The sequence below is a fragment of the Arvicola amphibius genome, chromosome 5, assembly GCF_903992535.2.
Source record: "Arvicola amphibius chromosome 5, mArvAmp1.2, whole genome shotgun sequence".
In the NCBI taxonomy this organism is placed as follows: Eukaryota; Metazoa; Chordata; class Mammalia; order Rodentia; family Cricetidae; genus Arvicola; species Arvicola amphibius.
In genome coordinates, this window is record NC_052051.1 from 49070091 (window position 1) to 49095862 (window position 25772).

The 25772-nt window shown below is 38.7% G+C and overlaps 1 protein-coding gene across 5 annotated transcripts in view; it reads left to right on the forward strand.

Annotated features, from left to right (window-relative positions):
• The window catches only part of Gabpb1 (GA binding protein transcription factor subunit beta 1), a 50923-nt gene that overhangs the window by 15161 nt on the left and 9990 nt on the right, over positions 1-25772 (forward strand). For 3 of the 5 annotated variants that reach the window (XM_038329578.1, XM_038329579.1, XM_038329580.1), the window contains exons 2-9: positions 6982-7056; positions 7239-7346; positions 11869-12036; positions 13338-13532; positions 15042-15153; positions 15472-15585; positions 20453-20638; positions 25454-25569. In XM_038329578.1, coding sequence (XP_038185506.1) covers positions 7239-7346; positions 11869-12036; positions 13338-13532; positions 15042-15153; positions 15472-15585; positions 20453-20638; positions 25454-25569 — 999 coding nt within the window. In that variant the 5' untranslated portion in view covers positions 6982-7056. The remainder of the gene's footprint in view (positions 1-6981; positions 7057-7238; positions 7347-11868; positions 12037-13337; positions 13533-15041; positions 15154-15471; positions 15586-20452; positions 20639-25453; positions 25570-25772) is intronic. The other 2 variants (XM_038329581.1, XM_038329577.1) reach the window with 2 other exon arrangements.

Here is a 25772-nt window from a genome sequence, read left to right on the forward strand (position 1 = left end):
GACAAGAACAAGATTGCACCCAGGGCCTCCACAGATCTCTCTCCAGCTCTCATCTTATTTTTAAGATAAATGTGTATTGTATACTAGATATGGTGGCACTTCTGTATTCCCAGCATTCAGAAGGCTAAGGGAGGAGGGTCTGACTATGAGGCCAGCCTTGGCTACATGGAAGGCTTTCTCAAAAAGGAAAAGGGGGTATGGTGATCATTTTTCCCATCCAGAAAAAGGAATTACACAGGGAGGAGAGACCACACCCAAATCCTTAGATGACATACTGCCTTCCACTTCAGAAGCTTCTCTGTATTCTCTTAAAAATAGAAGACAAAAATTAAAAATCTAGAAGTTCAGTTCAGTTCAAAATGAGTGTACTTGATAAATCTTTTTACTTTTGTTCTCTCTGTATGATGTTGACGACAGTAAAATGTGACAAGATTCTGTAGATTGTGTTATTAGTGAAATTCCTTTCTATTTATTTTTATTTTATGTGTAAGAGTGTTTGCCTGTGTGTATGTCTTTACCAAGTGTGTACAGTACCCGTTGAGGCCAGGGGAAGGCACTAGCTTCTCTGGAATTGGAGTTACAGGTGGTTGTGAGCTCCTTTGTAGGTGCTGGATACTGAACTCAAGTCCTCTGCAAGAGCAACAAGTGCTTTTAACTGTTGAGTCAGTTCTTCAGCCCCTGGCTTCCTTTCTCATGAGAGTATTGACAATTAAATACTGGTTGCCAAGAATATTTTATATATACAGCTATATACATAATAATTTTACATCTTTTTACTTTTTAAAAAATTTTAGCATCTAACTTTATATATTAAAGGTTTTTAAATTTCCCTGTAATTTATTTTTGATGTAAAGATTTTTAATAAAAGTTTGTTTTTAATTGCATGAGTAATATGTGTTCATTGTACAGAATAATAAACTAAGTGGGAAATTTTATAATTTTATTATCTCCTTTATTGTTTATAGTTATTTTTTGTTCATTTTTTCACAGTTCAGTATGTTCTATATAAAGATTATGATCTTGATTCTTAAAGCCATTACATTCTAGTTGTAAATATTTTAAAATAAAAGTATTAAAGTTATTTAAGTATGTGTGCTTGTATAAACTGTTGTTCTTGCAACCACTAGATGGCACTCAGCATGTATAATTCTTATGAGCTAAAGTAGCAGATGTTGAAGTTTCTAGATGGGTCTTATGTTTTAATTTAAGTAAAACAGTGGTTTATGTTAGACTGTGATAAGCATTTCATAAACAGTAAATAAGTCCAAAGTGGAACATATTGCTATGGGTGTTTCTAGTCTCAAGGAGAAAGGGAGTATTAAACTAAGGTGTAGCATGCCATATACAGTAGATTCTGGGTATATTAGCAGTCATTACAATTTATTGAATTATTTTTTCCAATTGAAGAGAATGAAATGATGAAACATTTTAATTGATAACCTTTAGTTTTCTTTTTAATATTAAGTTTTTTCCTGAAGATTTAACATGTAGATAATTAGTCTGAATGAACTGAAGACCTAACTCAGCGTGTTTATGTGTGTGAGTGGTGTACATATGTGTATGTGCATTTACATGTGCATGGGCACATATCTGTGTGTACACAAGTGCACATGCATGTATGTGAAGGCCAGAGGTTGAAGTTGAGTGTCTTCAATTGCTCTCTACTTCATTTATTGGAGGCAGGGTCCCCCATTGAACTCAGAGCACTCTGAATTTGGCTAGCCTTATCTCCAAGGTACTAGGTGCTGGACCACCACATCCACCTGGACCTCATGCTTCCTTTCACAGCATACAATGCCAGTACCCGTTGAACCATCCCCTAGCCTATTGGTCATTTTAATTTTCTGAATACAACTGAGTTTCTTAAGAGTCAGAATTATTGCATTGTGTTTTCAGGTGAGCATAGAAGATGTTTGGTGCATTTTGGTATTTTTCCTTATTTAAAGTTTTATTCTTTATTTTTATCTGGCCAAAATGAGAGCATCTTTGATTTTGGTGTTGCATTGTCTTATTTTATTTTTTTTAATATACTTTTTAAATTTAATGTGTATAAGTGTTTTGTTAACACATGTGTATGTGCACCCTGTCTGTATAGTGCATGTGGAAGCCAGAAGGGGACATCAGATGCCCAGGACCTGGACTTACGCATGGTTTTAAGCCACCTATGTGTGCTGGGAACTGAACCCAGGTCCTCTGAAAGAGCATCCAGTACTCTAACCATGGAACCATCTCTCCATCTCTTATTTTCTTTCCGTTAGATCCATTTCTACCTTTCAAAATAATTTGATTCCTTCTGTTAAATTAAAATAAAAATTATAGTTTTGGGGCTGGAGAGAAGGCTCGGTGATTAAGAGTATATACTGTTCCAGCAGGGATCCAGAACAAGTGACGGTTCTTGTGAGACTTATAGTATTCTTGACTGGACCATGAAATGCTAGAGCCTTCTCCACCTTTAATTTCTCAATGCTTCCCCTACGTATACAAAGGGTCCCTATAGGGCAGTGTTGCTGCTTTTGAGACCAGTGATTTCTTAGTCTGGTGACTTGAATCTGTTTGTGGATTAAAAAAGACCAAAAACAAAACACAAAAGTTTCAGTACCCAGGATCATAAACATGATAGGTTCTAAATAGCTGAAACTTGGGGAAGTTATGGGAGGATATTTATTACATACTCACCTGTAGTGTAGTGTGGATCACCAACTCTGCAGGTTCTGAGTAACTGAAACATGGAAGTTATAGGAGCACATTTATTCAAATGCTCAACTGTAGTGTAGTGTAGATCATCAACTCTGCTCTTCAGCATCATTTATTTTTTCCACTCCTGTTTAAGTAAGGCAGGCACGTCAGACTTTCAGTGTGACATTTACTTAGTGAGCAGCTGCACAATGAAACTTGTTCCTTTATAATTCTTGTTTTAAAATTAGGTAGGCAGAATAGTAACACTACAAAAACTGTAAAATGGGAAATTCCCCCATAATCATACTATTGGATCACTTTTAGAACTAATATTTACATATACTATATATCATGTGTTATATATAGCACTAAAAATATCAACAGGTGATCCAAAAGTATGATACATATATATTCCAAGGCAGATTGTGTCGGCCAGCTGACCTTGAATTTATGACTTTTTATCTACTTCAGTCTCACAGTTGCTGAGATTACATCTGTATGTCACCACACCTGTTATTATATTTTGTTCCTTATACACATGTTTTGATATACAAACTATGTTTGTTGGCTTAGCATCACATAACTCTGTGTTATATAGCTTCAAACATTTGCATCCTGTGGTTTCTCTAACTGAACTACTTTTCAGTAGATTGTTTCAAATGTGACTTATCTGTATTTTCCCTTTAGAATAGGATTATTGAGAGGTAATAATTTAATCAGTGGGTTTTTGACATTTTTATTTTGTTTTGTTTTGTTTTTCAAGACGGGTTTTTCTGTGTAACAGCCCTAGCTGTCCTAGAACTAGCTCTTGTAGACCAGGCTGACCTTGAACTCACAGAGATCTGCCTACCTCTGCCTGGGATTAAAGGCGGGTGCCACCACTGCCCAGCAACAGTCTTAAATATTTTAATAAATTTGTTAAATAAAGTTAAAGATGGTCTACTTTGAACTGCTGTTTGCATACACCATAGAGCAGTACATGAAAGTGTAAGTTAAATCACATTCTGTGAGTTCGAGGCTAGCCTGCTACAAGAGCTAGTTCCATGACAGGTTCCAAAGCTACGGAGAAACCCTGTCTTGAAAAACCAATAAATAAATAAACAAACCAAATAAATAAATAAATAAATAAATAATTTTGCATCTGTCAGTGACAGACAACAAGTCCTTTCTTTTTCAGAATACATGTGTGTCATGTTCTTTTACTGCTTTGTTGGATTCTTGTTTATGCTTCCTCCCTCATTTAATTTTGAGTCAGACTTTTTCTTTTTGCATTGTGTAGTCTTTTATTAGCAACCAAAATGGAAGATATCTATTGTATAACATGGGTAGTAATTGTCTATAACTGGAGATTTCTTATATTCTAATATAGATCATTTATAAATGCAATTTCTTTTATTAAAAAACTTTGACCCTTTTTTGTCTGTGTACAATTTGCAAAAACTATTCTGAAAGTGGATGTGTGTGTAGACACCTGTAAAGACTGCAAATCTCAGATGTGTTAAGTGTTTACAAGTCTTTTTCAAACACTGTGTGCCATTTGGGCCTTTGCATTGCCATCTTTTTAAAAATCAGAATATTTTGATTCCAGCCTTCATTTCATTGCCCCAAACTATAAAGCATTTAACTCTTGTTTGATTGTTTGTTTTTTCTAGATGCTTTTCCCTGACTGCCCTGGAACATCCTCTGTAGACCAGCCTGGCCTTGACTCAGAGATCAGCCTGCCTCTATCTCCTGAGTGCTAGGATTGAAGGCGTGTGCCACTATCTTCTGGCTCTAAAGCATTTTTTAGATGAGTTGAAATTAAGGAAGACTATACCTACTAAGAGAGTTCTATTAGTCTGAGGTTTCAGAATACCCCCATACCAGAACCAACATCTCGGTAAAGGCGAGGCTGGACCTTGGACAGAGTCTGAGTCTGCAGGTCGGTGGATTATGAACGCTCCAGGTGCATAACTCACTGAACCATCTGCCTGCTTCTACCCTGGCTTGTTGAGCCAGACCTCTTAAATAATTAAAAAGTTAGCATATGCTGGTTATCTTTGGTGCTGAGCATACATCTTCTGTTTTTGATTTTATTTTTTCTTGTGTGGTTTTGCTTGCTGAGTCTTGCTATGTAGTACAGGTATGAACATATTATAAATATACTAATAAATGTCTTCAAACTCAAGATTCTCCTGCCTCCACTTAATTGAGTGCTGGGTTATAGACAGGGATATGTGTCACCAAGACTGACTTTTATTTTTGAATATGTAGAAGTATCACATTTTTAAAATATAAAACTTAAGTTACTTATGCATAGAAGATAGTATGTGATATCAAAAATGGGATAGAGAGTAAAGAAATTAGGATTTGAAAAGGAGTTATTGATAATTTTATATTTGACAAAGGGCCTACTATCCAGAATGTATACAAATCAAGATGCAAAGACTAATTTCAGAATGAGAAAAATCTAGTCTAGCATGTTTTAGATATGCTCCAAATGTTTCTCTGTCTGGCACTGTGTATGCCAAATAGACTCATCTGACTGTGTAAACACTGTAAAGTGTTTGCATTGTATACAACATTAAAAATGTTTATTTGAGCCAGGCGGTGGTGGCGCACGCCTTTAATCCCAGCACTCGGGAGGCAGAGGCAGGCGGATCTCTGTGAGTTCGAGACCAGCCTGGTCTACAAGAGCTAGTTCCAGGACAGGCTCCAAAACCACAGAGAAACCCTGTCTCGAAAAACCAAAAAAAAAAAAAAAAAAAAAAAAAAAAAAAAAAAAAAAAAGTTAAAAATGTTTATTTGAAAGATAGGTTTTATTTTAGAGACAGATTTAAGTGAAATTTGGCTTATCTACAGTATAGATACTGTGTTCAGTAGTTTGGAGTTTGCTATACATCTATAGGAAAGGGATTAACTTTTCCTTTCTCTTTTAAAGATTATATTGCACTGCTTAAGGTTCCACTGCCTTTGAGTGTGATGGTGATGTTTACTGTTAAGCTTCTGCGTGGTCTCTGAGGGAAAGACCTTTGTCAGAGATCAGAAGTTCAGTGTGTTTGCAGGGATTGGGTTACTGAGAAAAATGGGAGGGGGGAAAGGGAAAGAAAACTAGAAGGTCAAAGGTAAAAGAAATGTTACAAGTGTCACATGCCAACAAAAACACATAAAGAAAAACCCATATTAACTCTACAACTGCATATGTCAGCTTTCTCATTCTTTACCACAGGATAGGTTATGAATTCTTTTATTGTTACACAAAGACCAACTCCTAAGAAATCTCATCTGTGCACACCACCTAGTGTTCAAAGTTTTCTGTGGTTATTCCTGGGTTTGGTATGAATGTTCTTACATTACAGGATCTACTAAAATATAGGATATTTGGGCATAGTTCTTTGCAGAACTTAGATTTTCTTGTAGTTACCTCTTTTGTACCTCCTAGTGTTTCTTCTACATATGTAACGCATTTTATCCCTTCCTGGAAGAAATACCAAGCTCTGTCACTGTTGCATGTGTTCTTCGTTCAACAGCGGTGGCTGTTGGCATAAGTCACTCCTGCCCTGTGGTTCACTTCTCACTTATGACGTTTTACCTTGTGGGTGTATTCTGTTTTAGACAAATTTGAATCCCAGCCACATCTTTTTCTTACTAAATCTCAAAAGATTTGCCTCAGAGAACTACAGTTTTCTCAGTTCTACAGTATCAAAGAGTAAGCTTCTGTTCACTCCTCAGAATGACCGACTCTAGAATATGAACTCCTCTGACCAGTTCACGTCTTTGTTCACCTATGGATTCCTGTCTTGGCCTTTTCTGACATATCTGTCTATCTTCCCTGCCTCCTCCTCCTCCTTCCTCCCTTGACTGGGGCATTAGCCTTTAGAGAATTTTTGAATTCAAGATAAAATCTCTGTAGATTTATTGTAAGACACATGTCTTGCCCAGAAGACGATTCAACTCCCTTTTTAGTACTTTTGTTGTTGTTTTTGTTTTCCGAGACAGGGTTTCTTTGTAGCTTTGGAGCCTGTCCTGGAACTAGCTCTTGTAGACCAGGCTGGCCTCGAACTCACAGAGATCCACCTGCCTCTGCCTCCTGAGTGCTGGATTAAAGCATGCGCCGCCACTGCCCGGCTTCTTTTTAGTACATGTTTGGAGTGTGAAGACATAGGTGTGCACTGTGTGCCCCTGAGCAGAAGGGCTGTGTTTTAGAATTTGAGCACACTCACTGTTTTAGAAGAGGGTGGGGAGACAATATCTCATACTTTAACTGTACTTTATAAAAATGTCATCAGGCTCCAATAAAAATTAGACGCCACTTTTAATTCTTAGGCTCCCTGTGCCTGCTGCTTTACATCGTCTGTCATTTACTGGCCTATGTGGAGAGTTTAAACCAGTTTTACTCAGGTAAAAACTTAGTGAGAAAAGAGATATATTTTAAAGAATTAAAATATAAATTGTTTTGTGTGATCTTTAGTTTTAGATTAACCATAGCACATTTGGAGGGATAACTGAGACTTAGGAATGAGGGGGAGTCATTTCACAGTATATAATGGAGATGCTGATGTCAGTTCATGTGTTTCATCCAGATGTCCCTGGTAGATTTGGGGAAGAAGCTTTTAGAAGCGGCACGAGCAGGACAAGATGACGAAGTTCGTATTTTGATGGCAAATGGAGCTCCTTTTACTACAGACTGGGTAAATAGTGATTTAATGTTGCTTTTTTTCTTCCTCCTTCTCTGCTCCTTCTCCCTTCTTCCCAGATAAAAGTTTAGCTGGTATTTATGCTTATAAATGATATAATATACACATACTCACTTTGGGAAGGGGTTATTTGTTCAGATTTTATAATTATAACTCTTTTAGAAGGATTTATTATAATTTTTAATTTGTTTATGTGTACGGATATGTTCATGGAACTGCAGGTGTCTGTGAAGTGAAGTCAGAGGTGTTGGGTCCCCTGGAGCTGAGTTCTAGGCAGTTGTCAGTTGGGTCCTCTAAGAGAAGTGCATACTCTCAGTGCCGAGCCATTTCTCCAGTTCCCGATTAAACTGTCTTAATGAATGCATTGCTCATATTGTTTTCTTGATAATAGTCTTATCCAATTACTATCTATGAATAAAGGTTGTTTTGTTTTAAAGACTTTGAACTATACTAGTTTGGTGTCATTACATATATAGCTGCTTGGATTCAATTCAAAGATAATAGGATTAACAGGGAGAGAATCGATAATTCACAGTGTAGTGAAGATGGGGATTTAACTGCTCCTGAAAAAAGAAGCTTGCCTTTCCATTGCTGCTTGAGAAACTGTAGGAAATGTGACCAGGGAGGCAGAGGCACGTGGATCTGTGTAGTGAATTCCAATGATAGCCAAAGCTTCATAGTGAGACCCTGTGTGTGTGTGTGTGTGTGTGTGTGTATTAGAGAGAGAGAGAGAGAGAGAGAGAGAGAGAGAGAGAGAATGTGACCGACCAAATAGGAGGAAAGGAAAGAGAGTTTGGTAGTTTGGTGCGGTGTAGGAGGCAGTAAGGAGACGGCAGAAGACACCTGTTCATTTCTGAGAGTGAGGCAGAAGGGATGGCCTTAGGAGCATGGAAGGTTGGGAATCTGCATTAACCTAATCGCTGATAACAAGAAAATTCTGGTTTTTAATTTTTTTGTCTTTTTTCTTGTTCTTTTTAAAATTTTCATGTAAAATAAACTTTTTGTCTATTTTGGAAAATTTTATAAAAACATCAATTCCTGCATCTAACTTAAAATTCCACCAAATCATGGTAAGCCTTGTTCCTCCATGAACTTCCTTTGTGTTATTTTAAAGCAAATCCCAGGAGTTCCTCTATAAGTATTTCAGCATTTGTCTGTATCAGGTAAGATGCAGCATTTGTCTGTAGCAGAAATTAAGAAAATATTTCACTAAATATTTTCAAGGAAATCTTGAGTGCTTTGCTGAGAACAAAGAGTGAACCCAAAACACATTCAGTAACCTGGAATCCAGAGAATTCATTCTCTAAGAACTTTTGCTGCATTTAGTTTCCTTGCTGGTTCCCTGGCTCACCAGCATGGGGAACTGAAGACAAAGGTCTGGGAGTGCTCAGGGGCTCATTCTGGGGGACAGTTCCAAGAACTGCACTTGGAGCATTCAGGCTATCTCAGAGTACCCCATCTCTTCCCACCTCTTCTTCCTGCTCTTGTGTGGGGCACTGCAAATAAATGGCCTGATGTAAACTAGCGTTGAGGAAGAGCAGGAAAGGTTTATTGAAGGGAGTTTGGGGTCACAAGCCATGTCTTGTGCATTTGAAGTCAAACACCTGTGTCCCTGAGAAATTCGGCTGAAAAGTGAATGTACAGTTCCTTTGTGCTCGGGTCCCTGGCAGAGGCAAATGCATGTCCCCTGAGAAGCCTACTTTTTAAAATTCTAACTTTATAGCTATTATTGAAGTTGCAAGGAAGCAAGCAGTTGAGTAAGTAACACCGAAAGACAAAGCAGCTGGAATGTCTTACTGAAACAACCTGACGGTGGAAACAGACCTGCTGAGGACTGGAGTTCAGTAACTAGTGAGGGACAACTGCAGACAACTTAGAGCTGATGATAGGAAGCCCAGCGTGTACTGTGGACACACAAAATGTGATATCAGGAGTGGTGAGAGACACTGTGACCCACAAAATGAACATTATACATGGTAACAAAGCTGGAAACGGCCCAGCGCTCATCAGTATTAGTAGACCCACAAAATGAGTGTGGATCAGGGTGAAGTAAATTGAAGTTCAGTTGCCTAGAATTTCCAGAATTGATAACTACCCACAAATTTATAGCAGTCAACTTGTTGAAAATGTGTGCCTATGAGGCTGGAGAGCTGTCTCTGGTTGAGAACACTTGTTGCCCTTGAGGAGGACCTGGGTTCATTGCTCACCACTTAGATGGCAGCTCACGACTGCCTGAAGCTTCAGTTCCAGAGGATTCTTCTGAACTCTACAGGCATTGCATACATATGGTACATAGACATACATGCAGACATTCATGCACATAAGATAAATAATTTCTTTTTAAAGAAAATGCATACTAGAAAGTGCATACTAGAAAGTGCATACTAGAAAGTGCATAGTAGACATGTCATCATGGTGCTGTAGTGCATCCAGGCAGAAGGACTGTAAATAAGAATTAGTGTCCACTGTATGTGTATAAGGAGTTCCTGTGGGTCAGGAATGGATCGACAGGTGACTCAGAGTAGCACTTCACCAAGATAAGTTAGGATGGCCGGTACACATGAAACGGTGGTCAGCTCCCAGTGAATGAAAAGTAGGGCCAGCATCGGTGAGGAGGTGGTACAAAGGTGAATTGATGTAGCCCTTTTGGAGGACAGTTTGACCATGCTTAGTAAATTTTAATATGTATATGCCATTTGTATCAGTTGAGCTAGAATATCGAATAAAATCTTGGTTATGTGCTTAAGTTACTAGAAGACCCTCTGTAGCAGAATTGTTTATTATAACAAAGCGTTAACAAAGCAGTGATCATCGGTTGATTAGTCTACAGCTTTTTCATGGAGTGGAATGTTGTAGAGCAAGTTAGTGTACTATATTTTTGCCCATTAACATTTTGTAGACATAATATTAAGTTGAAAAATCAGAAGTACACGTGGTAGGATTCTAGTAAAGAATCAAACTATACCATTTATAAGGATTTGTAATTGATGAAAATAAAAGCAATGCTTGTCAGAAAATTCTTGAGTAAGGTCTAGGGAGACGGCTTAATGTGTAAAATGCTTGCCATGTAAGTGTGAGGGCCTTGGTTTGGATCCCTAGAACTATACCACACACATACATACCAGAATCACTTCTTTTTTGAGTAGCATTTATCTAACTAAGTGAGGGGCTTATTATGATCAGAGAACACCATGTAGGAGGACTTAAAATTACTAGACAGGTTTTCCTCCCAGACTCTGGTGTTGACTTTACAGACATTAACTGTTCTTGAAACTACATGTAAGTATGCATGTTACATATTTTTTTGCATGTGAACCAAAAAGAAAAAATATTAAGAATAACAATAGAAATATAAAGTAGACCTCAGTACCTCAGTGAATAAGTCTCAGTGGTTGTTCAGTGTATTGTTAAAGGTTTTCATTAAATATAGAATATGAGAGTGGAGAAAAGACCAGTTACATAAAAATACAATAAAGCATGGAAAAAAGGTTATTCAACAATCTCACCTTTGATCTGTGAGGGTCTGTTAAAACCTCTATAAAATAAATGATTTTTTGTTGTAACAAAATAATTATTTCTAGGGTTTGCTTTGTATTATGTCACTTGTGTGGCTTTAGGCAAATTGGTGACCTCCCTGTAATTCAGGTTTCTTTAGTGCCGTAGCAAGATAATAATAGTACCCTTGCTATGAAACCAGTAAATGAAGGTCTTAGAACAATGTGTTCCATAGAAAGTGATTTAAAAACTAAGGTGGTGGCCTGGAGAGATGACTCAGTGGTTAAGTACTCTTGTTGCTCTTGCAGAGGACCTGGGTTCAATTTCGTGTACCCACTTGTTGGCTCATAGCCATCTATAACTTCAGTTCTAGGGTTATGTCACATTCATGCATTTAGGCAAAACATTCATACACATAAAGTAAAATTAGTAAATCTAAAACAAAAAATTAAAACAGTTGCTATCTAATAATGACAGCCTGGCAAAGTTCATGTTCTGGTGAAATAGCTCTTTCAACGTCATTGACTGGCATTCGGAATTAGTGGACTTTTCTGTGCTTCTTAATGCATGTAATATAATGTAACCTAAACTTCACCTATCTAGTACATCCCTCTGATATGAAGCTCTTCTTAATTCTCAGGTCATAATTAGCTCTAATTTTTAATAAAATTAATTAAGGTTGTTTTTCTGTTAGTAATAAAAAGCTGGGAGGCTGAGGCAGGATCTCAAGTTTGAGACCTTGTCTAACTGTAGAGAAAGGGAAAGGAGGGGCAAGAAGAGAACTGAATGAAGGGACCACTGACCTTTCCACACTAATGCACGTGTGGGACCTCTTGAGGGCTTGTGAAGATAAGCCTGAGTTGAGTACTTTCTTTTGATGTGTGAATTACATAGTAATTCAAATACACAATGTAATATGCATCACTGTTTAAAAATATAGTTTATAGTAAAAGTATATTAAAAGCAACTAAACCTGGAATTTTTTTTTGTGCATGTGTATGCGTGTGTTCCTATGTTATAGTTGGGAACTTCTCCACTTCATCTGGCCGCACAGTATGGGCATTACTCTACCACAGAGGTACTTCTCCGAGCCGGTGTAAGTAGGGATGCCAGGACCAAAGTGGACCGGACACCATTGCACATGGCAGCTTCTGAGGGCCATGCCAGCATAGTAGAGGTTTTGCTTAAGGTATGCCTTCTTTTTGGACTTAGATTTTTTAATCCAAACCCCATACAAACTTTGTAAGATGAAAAAAGGGAAGAGTTTTATTAAGTGCCTACTTTTTGTTTTCTGTGTGATAGAGTGTTTGTTATTGATGTGTATAAGTCTGTCAAATGAATATTGCCTTGAAGTTTTCTTTGTAGGGAAAAATCTTCCTGTAGGTATATTCTCAGTTAATTGCCAACTATTGAAAGTCAGTCCTTTGGGTGAAGAACTTAATTCATTCAGAATCCTATGTAGGGAAGAATAATTTTGGATGACTAGCAAGCAGATTAATAAATAATTAAATTATCTTTAGTCATCTAAAATTTAATTAAATTGTCTTCAGGTCACACAGAAGATTCTCAGACAGAGAGACAGTCTTTATTCTTAACCCTTTTCATCCTAAGCTATAGACGAACCCATGCGAAAGAAATGCAGGGAAGTCTAGAGGACAAATTACATGTAATCCTAGGTATTTTCAAAGCCACATCAAAAAATAAAAATTCACTGGGCAGTGGTGGCATGTGCCTTTAACCCCAGCACTTGGAAGACAGATGTAGGCAGTTCTTTGTGAGTTCGAGGCCAGCCTGGTCTACAGAGTGAATTTCAGGACAGGCTCCAAAGCTACGCAGAGAAACCTGTTTTGAAAAAACAAAAACAAAACAAAAAATGTAAAAAGTCATTTTAATATTTAATTTATTGTGTTTAAAACATTATCATTTCAACATGAGAGCAGAGTGGAAATCATTGCTGGGATGTTTCATACTCTATTTTGTTACTGAGCTCCAGGGCTTATTTATGCAAAGCGCACCTGTACCTGATGAGCTGAAGTATGCTGAATAGCCAGCCTTTCCTTCCTGGCGACAGACACTGCCTCAGACAGCTTCCTTTTGATTCCTTGGGTTATGCTTGTTTTGAAAGCAAAGGGTATATTTAATTGTGAGGGATGAGAGGATTACCCACCATAAACCATTAAAGTGTTCCGGAGAAAAACTCAGCGCTGCCGTTCACCTGTAAGGCCACTCCAGCCCGTTGTGCCCCGAGTAGAGTAGCTAAAAACTTGTCTTATTTCAAGAAAGGAAAGTAGCTAGGAAAACCATCATGGTAGAAAAATTATTAGGTCATAGATAACTGATGATTGCTAACATATATTAATAACTTATTAACACTCCCCAAAAATTAATGGTCCTTTTTCTTGTGTAGAAACATTATGGCTGATATTCTCATATCAGGGATTCTTTATATTCCATATCTTGAAATATTACTGATTTTGAAATATTTTTTAGCATGGTGCTGACGTCAATGCAAAGGATATGTTAAAGATGACAGCTCTGCATTGGGCAACAGAACATAATCATCAAGAGGTGGTGGAACTTTTAATCAAATATGGTGCTGATGTACACACGCAGAGTAAATTTTGTAAAACTGCATTTGATATTTCAATAGACAATGGAAATGAAGATTTAGCAGAGATATTACAGGTAACTTGGCTTTGAGTTTAAGAAAACATGAAAGGCAGCTTACAGACGGATGCTCTTTGTCTTGTAGCTTCTCCTGTTGGATTCAGTTCTTTTGAATGGCATTGTTCTCTCCACTTCCTCTCTGTTCATTACTGTTTGTACTCTAGAGAGTTAGACGAGGCGCTAACCGTCTGTGCTTTCAGTTTCTGAATTCCCCTTCTAGACATTTACATTATTTTGTCACACATTTGGATATCATGTTTTACCGAATCAGCTGTAAACTACTTTATAAAGACTCAGGAACTAATGTTCCTTCGATGAGTGATACAATCTTTTTTATAATCTATTTTGTCTGTTTAAAATATTAAAATTGATTATGCATGTGTGGGGCAGGTTTGGGTGGTTAGAGGGTAACTGGAGTCACCTCTGTCTTCACGTGGGTTCTGGGGACTGAACTAAGGTTCAAGCTTCTCTGGCAAGTTCCTTATTCACTGAACTATCCTGACCCCTCTTTATTTTAAATCTACTTTGTCTAACATTAGTATGTGTAAATATTTTAAAATGTAAGTTGGGATCTAGCAAGCTGGTATGTCTCACTATGCAGGGCTTTTATTTGTCTGGGCTTAGCTGTCCAGAGATGTGGATGAAAAGGTTTACTTTAGTTAAAAGGCTGAAGTGATTCCCAGTTGGGTTTGATTCCTGTTCAGATAACCCCTTCCCCTTACATCCTTTTTTTCATGGTGCAGCTTTTGGGAATTTCCCTAGGCAGCTCCTCCTTCTAACCCTGTCTTTTCCCTCAGCCCCTCGATAGGGCTAGCACTTCCAGTGTCACAAGCAGTAGGTACCAAGGCAGACACACCTGACTGAACATGACAGAACTTTGCCAAGGTTTTGTGATACAGTCTGTTATTCTGGTTTCTTTCTTTTTTCACCCTCTGTTAAAAAAAAAAAAAAAAACCCTATTGTAGACATAGTTGTGTTTGCAGGATTCCTTCTTGCTTGTCTCATTCTGTTCTCAGTAGACCTCTCTAAGATCACCCGACTTCATTGAACTCCACAACTTATGAGATGTGCTGTGTGCTGGGAAATAATGAGTTTTACGTTGACTCTTCTCATCTTTCATATCTAGGAATACAATTTAAGGGTTGAGATTTAAAGATTGAAAACAATTAAATGGGAAGGTCATACTTTAATATGTCATGTTATATATTGCCTATTGTGGTAGAAATAATTTAATTTGACAACAGTAGACTACCTTTCAATGCATAGCTTTTCTGTGTTCTGTAGGCACCTTTCAGATACTAATTTCTCCTCCAGTGGGGTTTGCTGTCACTCAACAGAAGGCTATAGGATGTGAATTCACACCTATGCTTAGAGCTGCACTCTCGGTGCTTCATTAACAAGTCTTCCCATTGAATTGTGTGACTCTTCTGAGACTGCTTCTTCATGTCTATTTATGTACTGCATTGAAAGCCTGTCCCACATGTGCTGCCTGTAATTCTGAAAGTATTATGATAATTTGTTCCCTAGATTGCTATGCAGAACCAAATCAACACCAACCCGGAGAGTCCTGACACTGTGACAATACACACTGCCACACCACAGTTCATCATTGGACCTGGAGGGGTGGTGAACCTAACAGGTCTGGTATCTTCAGAAAATTCATCCAAGGCAACAGGTATTGAGATGCATGTAGGACAGCTGTTAGGATGTTAAACATTAGTAGGTCTCATCAGTTTAAAGAAGGACTGCTGGACAATGAGGGTAAGAATGACATCTGCTCTCCGGGTCTCCGTCCTTCTGAGGTAGATGAATCTGAAGAGAGGCAGTCTCACAGCGTGTGACAACATTGCAGCACCGATGCTGCCCAGCCTTAGTTAAGACTTGAGTGGACGTAGATGAGCAGGATGCATTGGGTTAAGCACCCTGATTTAAATTCTCTTTTCCTCTTCTCTTCTAGATGAAACAGGAGTATCTGCTGTTCAGTTTGGGAACTCCTCTACATCAGTATTAGCTACATTAGCTGCCTTAGCGGAGGCGTCTGCCCCGTTGTCCAATTCTTCAGAAACTCCAGGTTAGAGAACAAGTCAGATCTGTACACTGACCTTTTCATAGTCCACTTTGTCAAGGTTTTCCTCTGTGCTCAGTGCTGTTTGAGTCCTGTTCAGAAACCGCTCATAATTTAGTAGACTATTTTGTTTTCTTCAAGAGTCTTTGCTTACAGTTTGTGTTCAGAATCAATTGGCTACATTTCTTGTTACTGTCTTATTTCTTATTAAAGTTGCTACTTCTTATGTTTGTTTTTGTATCAGCCACCAGTGTGACTCAATATCCTGATCCCATTTTTATTAAAAATAGTAAGAAAGGAAAGGTAGAGGTGCAAGGGCTTAAAGCAAAGGCAGGAGGTGACAGAGGACTGCGGTGGGGGAGTTCTTCTCAGCTAATGTGAAGTGCAGTGGGCATCCACTGCTTGGCTCACCCTGAGAGTGATAATGTGTGTCCCATCTTGCCAGAACCTGTGTTTACATGGGAAACTAGAAAAAAATCTAGATGTTTTTCTTAAAAAAAAAAAAAAAAATTAAACCAGGCATGGTCTGTACTCCTGTAATCCCAGCATCCCAGGCTGAGGCAGGGGGAATCATAAGTTCTGTTTCAGCCTGGGCTACACAGTATGATACTGTCTCAAAGAAACAAGAGAAGACAACACCAAGAGAATAAATGCATAAAAAGTGCTAAATTTTAGTAACAAAATGAAAAACAAACTTTTATGGGTCACATAAAACATGTGCTTGCCCATTTTGGCCCTTGGTTTTTGCCATTTTTTGACTTGTTTACATAGAGTAGATAAATATGAATTTACATTTTTATAAATTTAATTTTGGCAGTATTAGATAAAACTATTAGAAAAATCTTAACGACTGAAACAGCATAAAAACCACTGTTAAAAGGGCAGCTGGGCCGGGTGGTGGTGCGCACCTTTAATCCCAGCACTTGGGAGACAGAGGCAGGTGGATCTCTGTGAGTTTGAGCCCTACCTGGTCTTCATAGCTAGTTCCAGGACAACCAGGACTGTTACACAGAGAAACCCTGTCTTGAAAAACAAAAAAAAACAAAACAAACAAACAAAAAAAAAAAACAAAGGAAAAGAAAGAAAGGTTAGCTGTGCCCCATGTTTTGGACATGGTAGCACCCAATTATAATCCAAGCACTCAGGAGACAGAAGCAGGCAGATTTCTATGAGTTCCATGAGGCCATGCAGGGCTACATAGTGAGACCCTGTCTCAAAGGGGTGGGGTAGGGTGTTGATTTAGCTGTGTTCAGATGATGACATGAAATATTGACAGGTAGTTGGTTCCAACCTGATTTGCTTTTATACTCTCCTCACATTACACATTAGTTATTTTGTAAATAAATTATTTTTTTAATTTGGAAATTTTAGGGAAATCTTGAAGTAGTCAGGTACCATGGTGCCTGCCAGTAGTCTCAGCTGCTCAAGAACTAAGACAGAATGACTAGTTCAAAGTTAGCCTAGGTGATACTGTGCCTTAAAAAAAGTAAAGACATGCACAGTCCTCCCAAACCTTGAGAAATGTTATTCTAACTGTAGTTTAAATGATCATATTTGAATCATATTTGCTTGTAAGAGTAAAGAATAACCTTCAATTCATTCTTTTCCAAATTTTATTTAATAATAATTTTTCGCTGTCTGCATATTCTGTGGATGAAATGCTGTGATCGATGTTTTTATTTAGGGTGTCATTGAGTTTTTACCAAAAAGATTTAATGTGGACATAAATGAATTTCTTTTCACTTGGAAAAGAGAAAAATCTTACCCTTTTCCCATTTTCTTTGGCTAATTTATACAAACATGTATGTGTTATCCTGATTCTTGGCAGGTCTTAAGATTTTTGTGCATTACTTCTGGCCATTTGCATCTACGAGCATCACCGTTTTGACATGCTGAATTTTTAGTTAGTGCTTAGGTTTGCAGAAGCCATCAAAGACAGCTGGTTTCAGGGCTAACGGTAGTAGCTTAGAGAGAGAACGTGTGTTCACTGTGCGTGAGGCACTGGCACCAGTGAAAGGGGAGAAAGGAACTCTCATTGGTGGTTTAAATGTGGAGACTTCATTTCAGTGCTCGGTCACACTGAAGATTTGGGAGAGCTGGGGTGGGGATATTAAGGAATGCGAATGCAGCACAAGTTCAGGTCGATGCGTCACTGTGATGCACACCAATTAAAGAGATCCAGTCTTGTGACTCAGTTGGCACATGCTCACCTTTTTGAGGTGGGGCGTTTAATGTGAAGTAGCTTTTCATAGACGGCCTCCTTGGGTCAGGAGTGCTCGCTGTGCAGACATGAGGACCTGGTTTGAAGCCTCAGCTCCCGGATGAAGAGCCCCGTATGGCTGCATGCACCTGTAATTCAAGCATTGGGAGGGCAGAGATAGGTAGCTCCAGAGAGCTGGCTTGCCAGCCAAAAGGGTGAAGTTGTGTTCAGTGGGACACCCTGTTTTTCGCTTGTAAGGTAACCAGCTGTAGAGGAAGATATCTCATAGCCTGCCCTGACTCTTCCTTGGCTTGCACACACATGGGTGTGCGTGCCTGTACATACACATGCGCCAAACACACCACCCCAGTGGCTTTTCATAAGGCCTTTGTTTTGTAGCCCTAGCCTGTAGTCCTACGACTTTTCTTTGCTTTCTGTATTCTTCTCTGTGACCCAGTTACGTAATACCTTGATTAAATAGAAATCTATGATTTCCCTTCTTTTTCTATTTAAAAATTTATAATTGCTAGATGTATTTAAAAGATTTAAAGTGTCTAGTGGCCATTGAAAATTCTCTTTCTCAAAGTAAAGTTTATATCAGGAAATTTTTTTGCATTATGTTTTTGGTCTATTCCAGAATAGGGTAATGAAACTTAGGAATGAGTTACTGGGTCATGTGAGTCTTTTTGGTTTTACTTTTCTTTGTTCTTTATTTCAGGTTAGATTATAGGATTCCACCTTCAAAATGTTATATTTTTCTGTAATGTAGTTTTTGTTTCATGTACATATTTCTACATAAAAGTATTCAGAAGTCTTGGTAGTTTTCAGGGAATGTTTTCTTACTGACCTTAATTCAGCTTTATGCCATGGTAATTTTACCTCAAAGGCACAGGCATTGTTTTGCTCTCCTCATTATAGTTTGACTTTTATATTGGATCAATGAATATTTATGATATTACAGTTACCTTTTATTAAGCCAATTTGTATACACACGTACACACTTTATGTCTACAGTCCTCTAAAGTTTTAAGGTTGTTTTTTTTTCTTACATGTTCCAACATTTGGCTATTAGATTGTTCTCTAGGTTTGGGATGTGTACTTTGTTTTTATAATTGTTTTCCTTTTAATTTTTTCATACATACTTTATCATTACACAACTTAAAAGAGCCTTTTAGATGAAAGGTAGGACCTATTATTTTAATGGCAGTCACTGCTAACAGTGCAAAGATGAAAGTTCTTGAGTTGAGCCTTGACTGTTTTGACCTCAGAAGTTTCTTATATACGCTGAAGCTTTTACATAGTAGTACTTACTTAGTATTCAATCAGCCAGCCTTTCTTTTTTATTTGGATGCTTAAAAGAAATCAAAGCAGTAGGTGGTGCATTGGAAACATGAATAGTTATTCTGCTGGATGTATTGCTCCTGTGTGCTCTCTGTGTTATCTCGTGGCTGTTTTCCTGAAATTGTCTGATGTGCTTGCTAAGAAAGTGTAATTATTGCTTAGGGCAAACAAAATAACGAGAACTCTCAAAAGTTTGTTTGCATTTTGGGTTGGTATTTTGGTTTGTGTTGTGACCCTTTGACTGTGTTAGTTAATTGTCACTCTTCGTCAAAGCCTTTCCCTTTTCTGCTCCCTCTTAAACGTGTTATTACAGAATTTTATAAAGTTCACTCCAGGAGAATCTTCCTCAGTTCATAAGAGGAAGGCAGGTAGAACATGTTTTCATTACTCACAGATGTTTTGTTGCTTTCATCCATGTTTACACACGACTGGTGTAAAGTTATTCTAGTGACCTTGCATTCCATTGTATGATGGCCACAGTTTATTTACTGCCAACGAGTGTGAGTATGTGGTTGTTTCTTGTTTTACCTTACAGTTTCTACTGTGAAGCTGTTAGGAATGCCAATTAGCATGTCTTTATGCACACATTTTTGGGGCTCAGTGTAGGATTGCCTGGGGGGAAAAAGTTTTGACATATCAACTTGAGATTTTGTTTTCTTTTACTTAGGCAATGCCAAAGGCAAAGTTTCTAACTGTCAGCAGAACTCTCTGTGCACCTCTTAGAAATTATTGAGAGCATAGTTGGGGGCTTGGTTGTGCAAAAGTTGAATTACACGTTGCCATACAGTGCCAACTCTGTTTTTGCTCACTTGGTCCAAAAGGGACTCCTGTTTGTTCTGCATGTCCTTTGATACATAAATGTGTCTAGAGTATAATCATAAAGTTCTCATTGGAGTTGAGTCTTTTTGAGACAGGGCTTCTCTGTGTAGCCTTGGCTGTTTTGGAACTCACTCTGTAGACCAGGCTGGCCTCAAACTCACAGAGATACACCTACCTCTGCCTTCCAAGTGCTGGGATTAAGGGCGTGCACACATCACCTGGCAGAGTTGAGTCGTTTCATTAAGTAGCTGTTATTAGTCAGTGATCTTATATTGAACTTCATGTGAAGAAGATACAGAGGAGTGAATATTATTAAAATGCGGTCATAAAAAGGTGGTTGGAACTCAATTGTAAATTAAAAAACTTTCAGTCAACTACTTACATAGATGTCTATATTACCTTTGGCAATGACATTTAAAAACCATGTAAACTTGTCCTGTATGAAAGACGCAGACAAAAAAAAAGGAATTTATATTCATATTGAATGATTTTTACTTTCTTTTCCCCTTCTAGTAGTGGCCACAGAGGAAGTGGTTACCGCAGAATCTGTCGATGGTGCAATTCAGCAAGTAGTTAGCTCAGGGGGTCAGCAAGTCATCACGATAGTTACAGATGGAATCCAGCTGGGAAACTTGCACTCCATTCCAACCAGTGGGATGGGTCAGCCCATCATTGTGACCATGCCTGATGGACAGCAAGGTCAGTACTAGATGTCTGTGTGAAGTTGGCTTGCATTCAATACTCAGGACACTGTTTAAACAGCACTTATTTATGCACTGAATTTTGCTCATATAACTTTTTATAATGGATATAATTCCCTGATTTTACTTACTTAGACTAGTATTAAAATTAGCTTACTTGAGCACTTAGTAGGTGGAATTAGCTTCAAAATATTCTGTGTGGAAAATGAACTTTAAATATTGCCACAAACAATGCACAAATAATTCAGAATTAGCATTGGACAATTTTTAGACTGTTTTATGCAATTCATTTATAATGAGAACTTTAAAAAATGCCATGAAAGAAAAGAAACTACTAGCAGTACAAATTGAGGGTGTGGGCCAGATCTCATTTAAATTCAAGGTATAGAGCTTGAGAAGTGTGGGAATCTGGGAAGCTGAGCTCTGGAAGTGTGGAGACAAGCGCAAGAGGAAGTTCCTGCTGTTGAGATGGCAGAGGCTCGTCTGTAAGACCAGAAGCCTGTACTATACACATGCCCAGACTGTGTTGAGTAGAACTGGAGAGAATTGTGCCCAGCATGTACATTTGAGCTATAGTGTCTTTCCAGTGATACGTAAGATCAGCCATATTCCTAGAAACAGCTAAAAGATGGAACTGTTGTTTTAAAGTGTTTGGGTGCATAAATGAGCATCTGAGCCTAGGATGCTAGCATAGTGAAACACCCGAGATATGACTGGGCACTGGTGGGTAATCAGGAAACTTATTTTCAATTTAAGTGAATTTCCAAAAAAAAAAAAAACAAAAAAAAAACAGTAACAACAACAACAAAACAGGAAATGCTGGTCATATTCCTAGTTGAGTTTGGAAAAGAAAGCACATTATAAATGATTCTGAGGACATGAGATAGGTAGTCATATGCAAGCTTGGAAAACCTCAGTCTGCTGATAACAAGGGTGACTGTGGGTGCCCTTGTCTTGGCACAGCAGCACGCTGAGCTGCTGTGAAAGCCATGACCAGTCTCCTATCCACCAGCACAGAACTCCAAGAGGAATGCTTCAAAGTCAGACTTTTTGGGTTTTTTGAGACAGGTTTTCTCTCTGTAGCTTTGGAGCCTATCCTGGAATTAGCTCTTGTAGACTAGGCCGGCCTTGAACTCACAGAGATCTGCTTGCCTCTGCCTCCCAAGTGCTGGGTTTAAAGGTGAGTGCCACAACCACTTGGCTCCAGAGACATTTTTTTGAGAGCACCAAAGGAATATGTACATGCTTCATGAAAGAGTATGAACACAAACAGGTTTGGTACAGATTGTTCTTTGTCTGTTTATACACATGAAGTGAATGCGCCCCCTCAGAGTAGGCTACAGAAGGGCAGGTGAGACTCAGAATTCTGCGTGTATGTGTTGTTCCTGTGCATGCACACAAACACTGTGTTCTGGAGGGCTCTAGGACAGCTTCCTAGAAAAGGGTTCTTCTACCTTTTTCTAATCCTAAGACAAGGTGAGAACCTGCCATTATGTGTGAATCTTAGGGGTGTGCCCAGAAGACATACCTGTGCTGGCGTCTTATGGGTCTCACTGGGACCTTGGTAGTGTGCTTTCTCAAGTACTGATGGGCCGATGTGGTGAATGCCTGAAGGTTTTCATCAGGTGCTGTGATCAGCGTAAGGTCACGAGGAAGGCTGCAATCTGAAGTGTGACAGCACACTTTCACTCTCCCCAGACGGTCTCAAGGCAGTGTGTGAGTACTAGCTGTTATTAGAGGCGGAGGAAGGGACATGTGGGCGCCAGCTGTTTGATATGGCAGATGAACAGACACCACTTTGAGGTGTTCAGGAACCAGGCACAATCTAGTTTTAAGTGTGGCAAACTTATCACTTGCCACTTCAGCTTCTATGGGAAGTTCTCTACCAAATTAGTTAATGTGACAATGAACAATAATAGAAAAAACTATCAAATTGTTTTTCCTGTTAATAACAAGAAGACTTCAAAGCTGTGGAACCATTTGACTGTTTACAGCAGGTGTGCATGTACTGTGGTCAGACTGCCTGTGTGGGCAAGAGGGTCACATGCCTGGGCATCCTTGTTTTCTCAGCCACACACTGAAGATCAACATCTCAGAGACCGTGCTACACTTTGGAGTCTAGTGCAGTCAGGAGCCTTCTCCCTCAGGGACGCCCACTGAAGAGTTTTATAGCATTTACCCCATTGCAAAAAACCCAAACAAAACAGCTCATAACCTCATAGCTGAACTGATGGCTTTTGACTTTCAGTTCATACTCTTTGTAGGCAGTGTTGGCTTTAATGGACTGCTTGAGTTCTTGATTCCTACTTCTGGCATAGCTATTCTAGGGAGGAGATAGGTATGACAGTGTGGAACCAGTAATTATGAAGGACTCTGACAGTAGTGTGGTCTGTTTCATTTGTGGAATATGGATAAGTAATCAGACTTGTTGGTACTTGACCCTTATAGCTCACTGGGTCACCTTTATATTATCCATGGTCTAACCTCATTGCTGTACTGTCAGTTAAGCACTTTTAGATGTTTTGTAGATTAACTTTGGTTAATCTAACAGCAGTCAGAGGCAAATAGACTGTTGGGAAGTCTATGGGTGACCTCTGTTAATGTCCCAGTCGGCATCATGGTCACTGACCATCTGAACAGATTGGAGATAGAAAATGAGGGCAGCACTCGAGCATGGTGTAAATGCTTCAGGTACAGAAGGCACCTGACTGTGAGCATGACCATCCCATGCCAGTTAGTGCTGAGCTTCCTGAATAGTATGGAAGCTGTCCCAGCAAGTCCACTAGGAATGTCTAAATGAGAGAAGAGCGGTTAGCAAGGTGTTCATTGAAAGAACTAGTAGGCAGCCATGTAGGCTGTTCCACACACCGAGGCCCTAGATCTCGTGTGCTGGGAGGTGACTACTTTGTTTGCACTGAGCTAGATTATGTGACCATGATCCACATCCTTATCAAGAAGTTGAGATTCTCTTTGGAGAGGAATGGTGAATATCAGCACTATACTGAAGTTACTGAAGGAAGCCACAGCAAACTGTCTGTTCACCACCTTTCATGAGCCCAGGCAGGCTTTGCCACACACACTGCTAGACCCTTGCTACAGAGGCTTCCTGTTTACAGAGGGGGTGTCAAGAGTACCTGCAAAACTTTCTTCAGAAGCTAAAAATACACAACATAAATTGTTTTAAGTAAGGGATAAGCTTTGTTTTTTTACTAGATTAGAGAGAAGAAAAGTTTTGTGCTGTAGTATTTTATTCAGTTGTATAAGAGCCATAAAGGCACATCCCACCATGCCTGGCTGACACTAACAACTTTTTCTCCATTCTTGAATTGTTATAAACATAATTTGTTATTAATAAAATAAAATAACACTTTCTTAGCATAGCTAATGTTTTAAATACTTATGTAAGTATAGTACTACACATATATATTTATGTGTGCTACATACATGCAGTGCCCATGGAGGCCACAAGAAGGTGTCAGATCCCTTGGAACTGTAGTTATAAACAGTTGTGAGCTGCCATGTTGATGCTGGGAACTGAACCCTAGGTCCCCTGAAAGAGCAGCCAATGCTCTTAACTGCTAAGCCCCATTTCTAATGTTTTAAATTACTGTACATTGAATTAAATTAATACTAGTTTCACTACTTTTAAATGCATTACCTTAGTTGCTGACAATTTTTAATATTTTGACAAAAATTTACAAAGCATTTATCATTACTTGTTGGGAGGAGAATGTGTGCAGCATAGCACACATGGAAGTCAGCACAACTTGAGGGAATCCATTCTTTTCTTCCTCCATGTGGATCCCAAGTTTTCAGGGTTGGTGGCAAGTGTCCTTACCTGTGGAGCAAATGTTTTGATAACAAAACAAACATTTACTTATTTTTTGAGGCAAGGTCTTACTCTGTAGACCGTACTGACTTTGAACTCACTGAGATCCACTTGCCTCTGCCTCCTGAGTGCCCCACCATGCCCACTTTGACAAAAAGTTTTGATAGTCTTAGAAAATGACTGTAATTTCCCTTATGACTTAAAAACTAATTAAAATTTTTTCTTCCTGGCTATCAAATGTTAGCCAGGGTACGCGCCCTCTACATGTACGTGTTTATATGAGAACACTAAGAATGAAAATAATGCCCACTAGTCCACAGGGAAGCAGGACCAGTGTTCACAATTGTGTGCATTCAGGTAGAATACTAGCAGGCATTACAAAGCTCTGTGCTGAGAAAAGGAAATCTAAATGGAGTTGGTAAAGCAGACACAGAGTGATGCATGTGTGTTTGAGAGTGTACTCTGTATATGCGTCCCATGCATGTGTATTTGAGAGTGTACTCTGTATATGTGTCCCATGCATGTGTGTTTAAGAGTGTACTCTGTATATGTATCCCATGCATGTGTGTTTAAGAGTGTACTCTGTATATGTGTCCCATGCATGTGTTTGAGAGTGTACTCTGTATATGCGTCCATGCATACTTGTTGTTTTTACATGAATTGTTGTGAGAAGAATACACAAGAAACTAGTAAAAGGAATTATGCTCGCAGGTGCCTGAGACCTCTTAAAATATGCATCTTTAATATTATTTTGACCTTTCAGCTGTGGATGAGTATATTGTGTATGATTGCCCTCAGTAGCCACTTCAGTAAGTGGGCTTCCGAGAGACCATGAAGGTGGCCAATAGGGGTGGGTATCTTTATGCAAGAGCAGTGTTTGAAATGACTGGGGCTGCTTGCTGCAGGCAAGTAGCACCAACAGTATTGAGACTTTATCTCTTAGTTGTCTGGGGTGACGTAACAAGTGTACCTTTTTCATTTTAGTATTAACAGTACCAGCAACAGACATTGCTGAAGAAACTGTCATCAGTGAAGAGCCACCGGCTAAGAGACAGTGTATGGAAATAATTGAGAACCGGGTGGAATCTGCAGAAATTGAAGTAAGGAGCCTTTTACCCGGTGTGTTTTGCTGCAGTCATCCAAAATAAATTGTTTCTTCTTTTTATTATTATCATTATTATTATTATTTGTCATTTTTATTTATTACTGGCTATGTTTTGATAAATAATGAAAGTGCATAGTGTCATCATTTTGTTTTAGCTTTTTGACCTCATACATATGGCAAGCCCTCAATAAATAAATA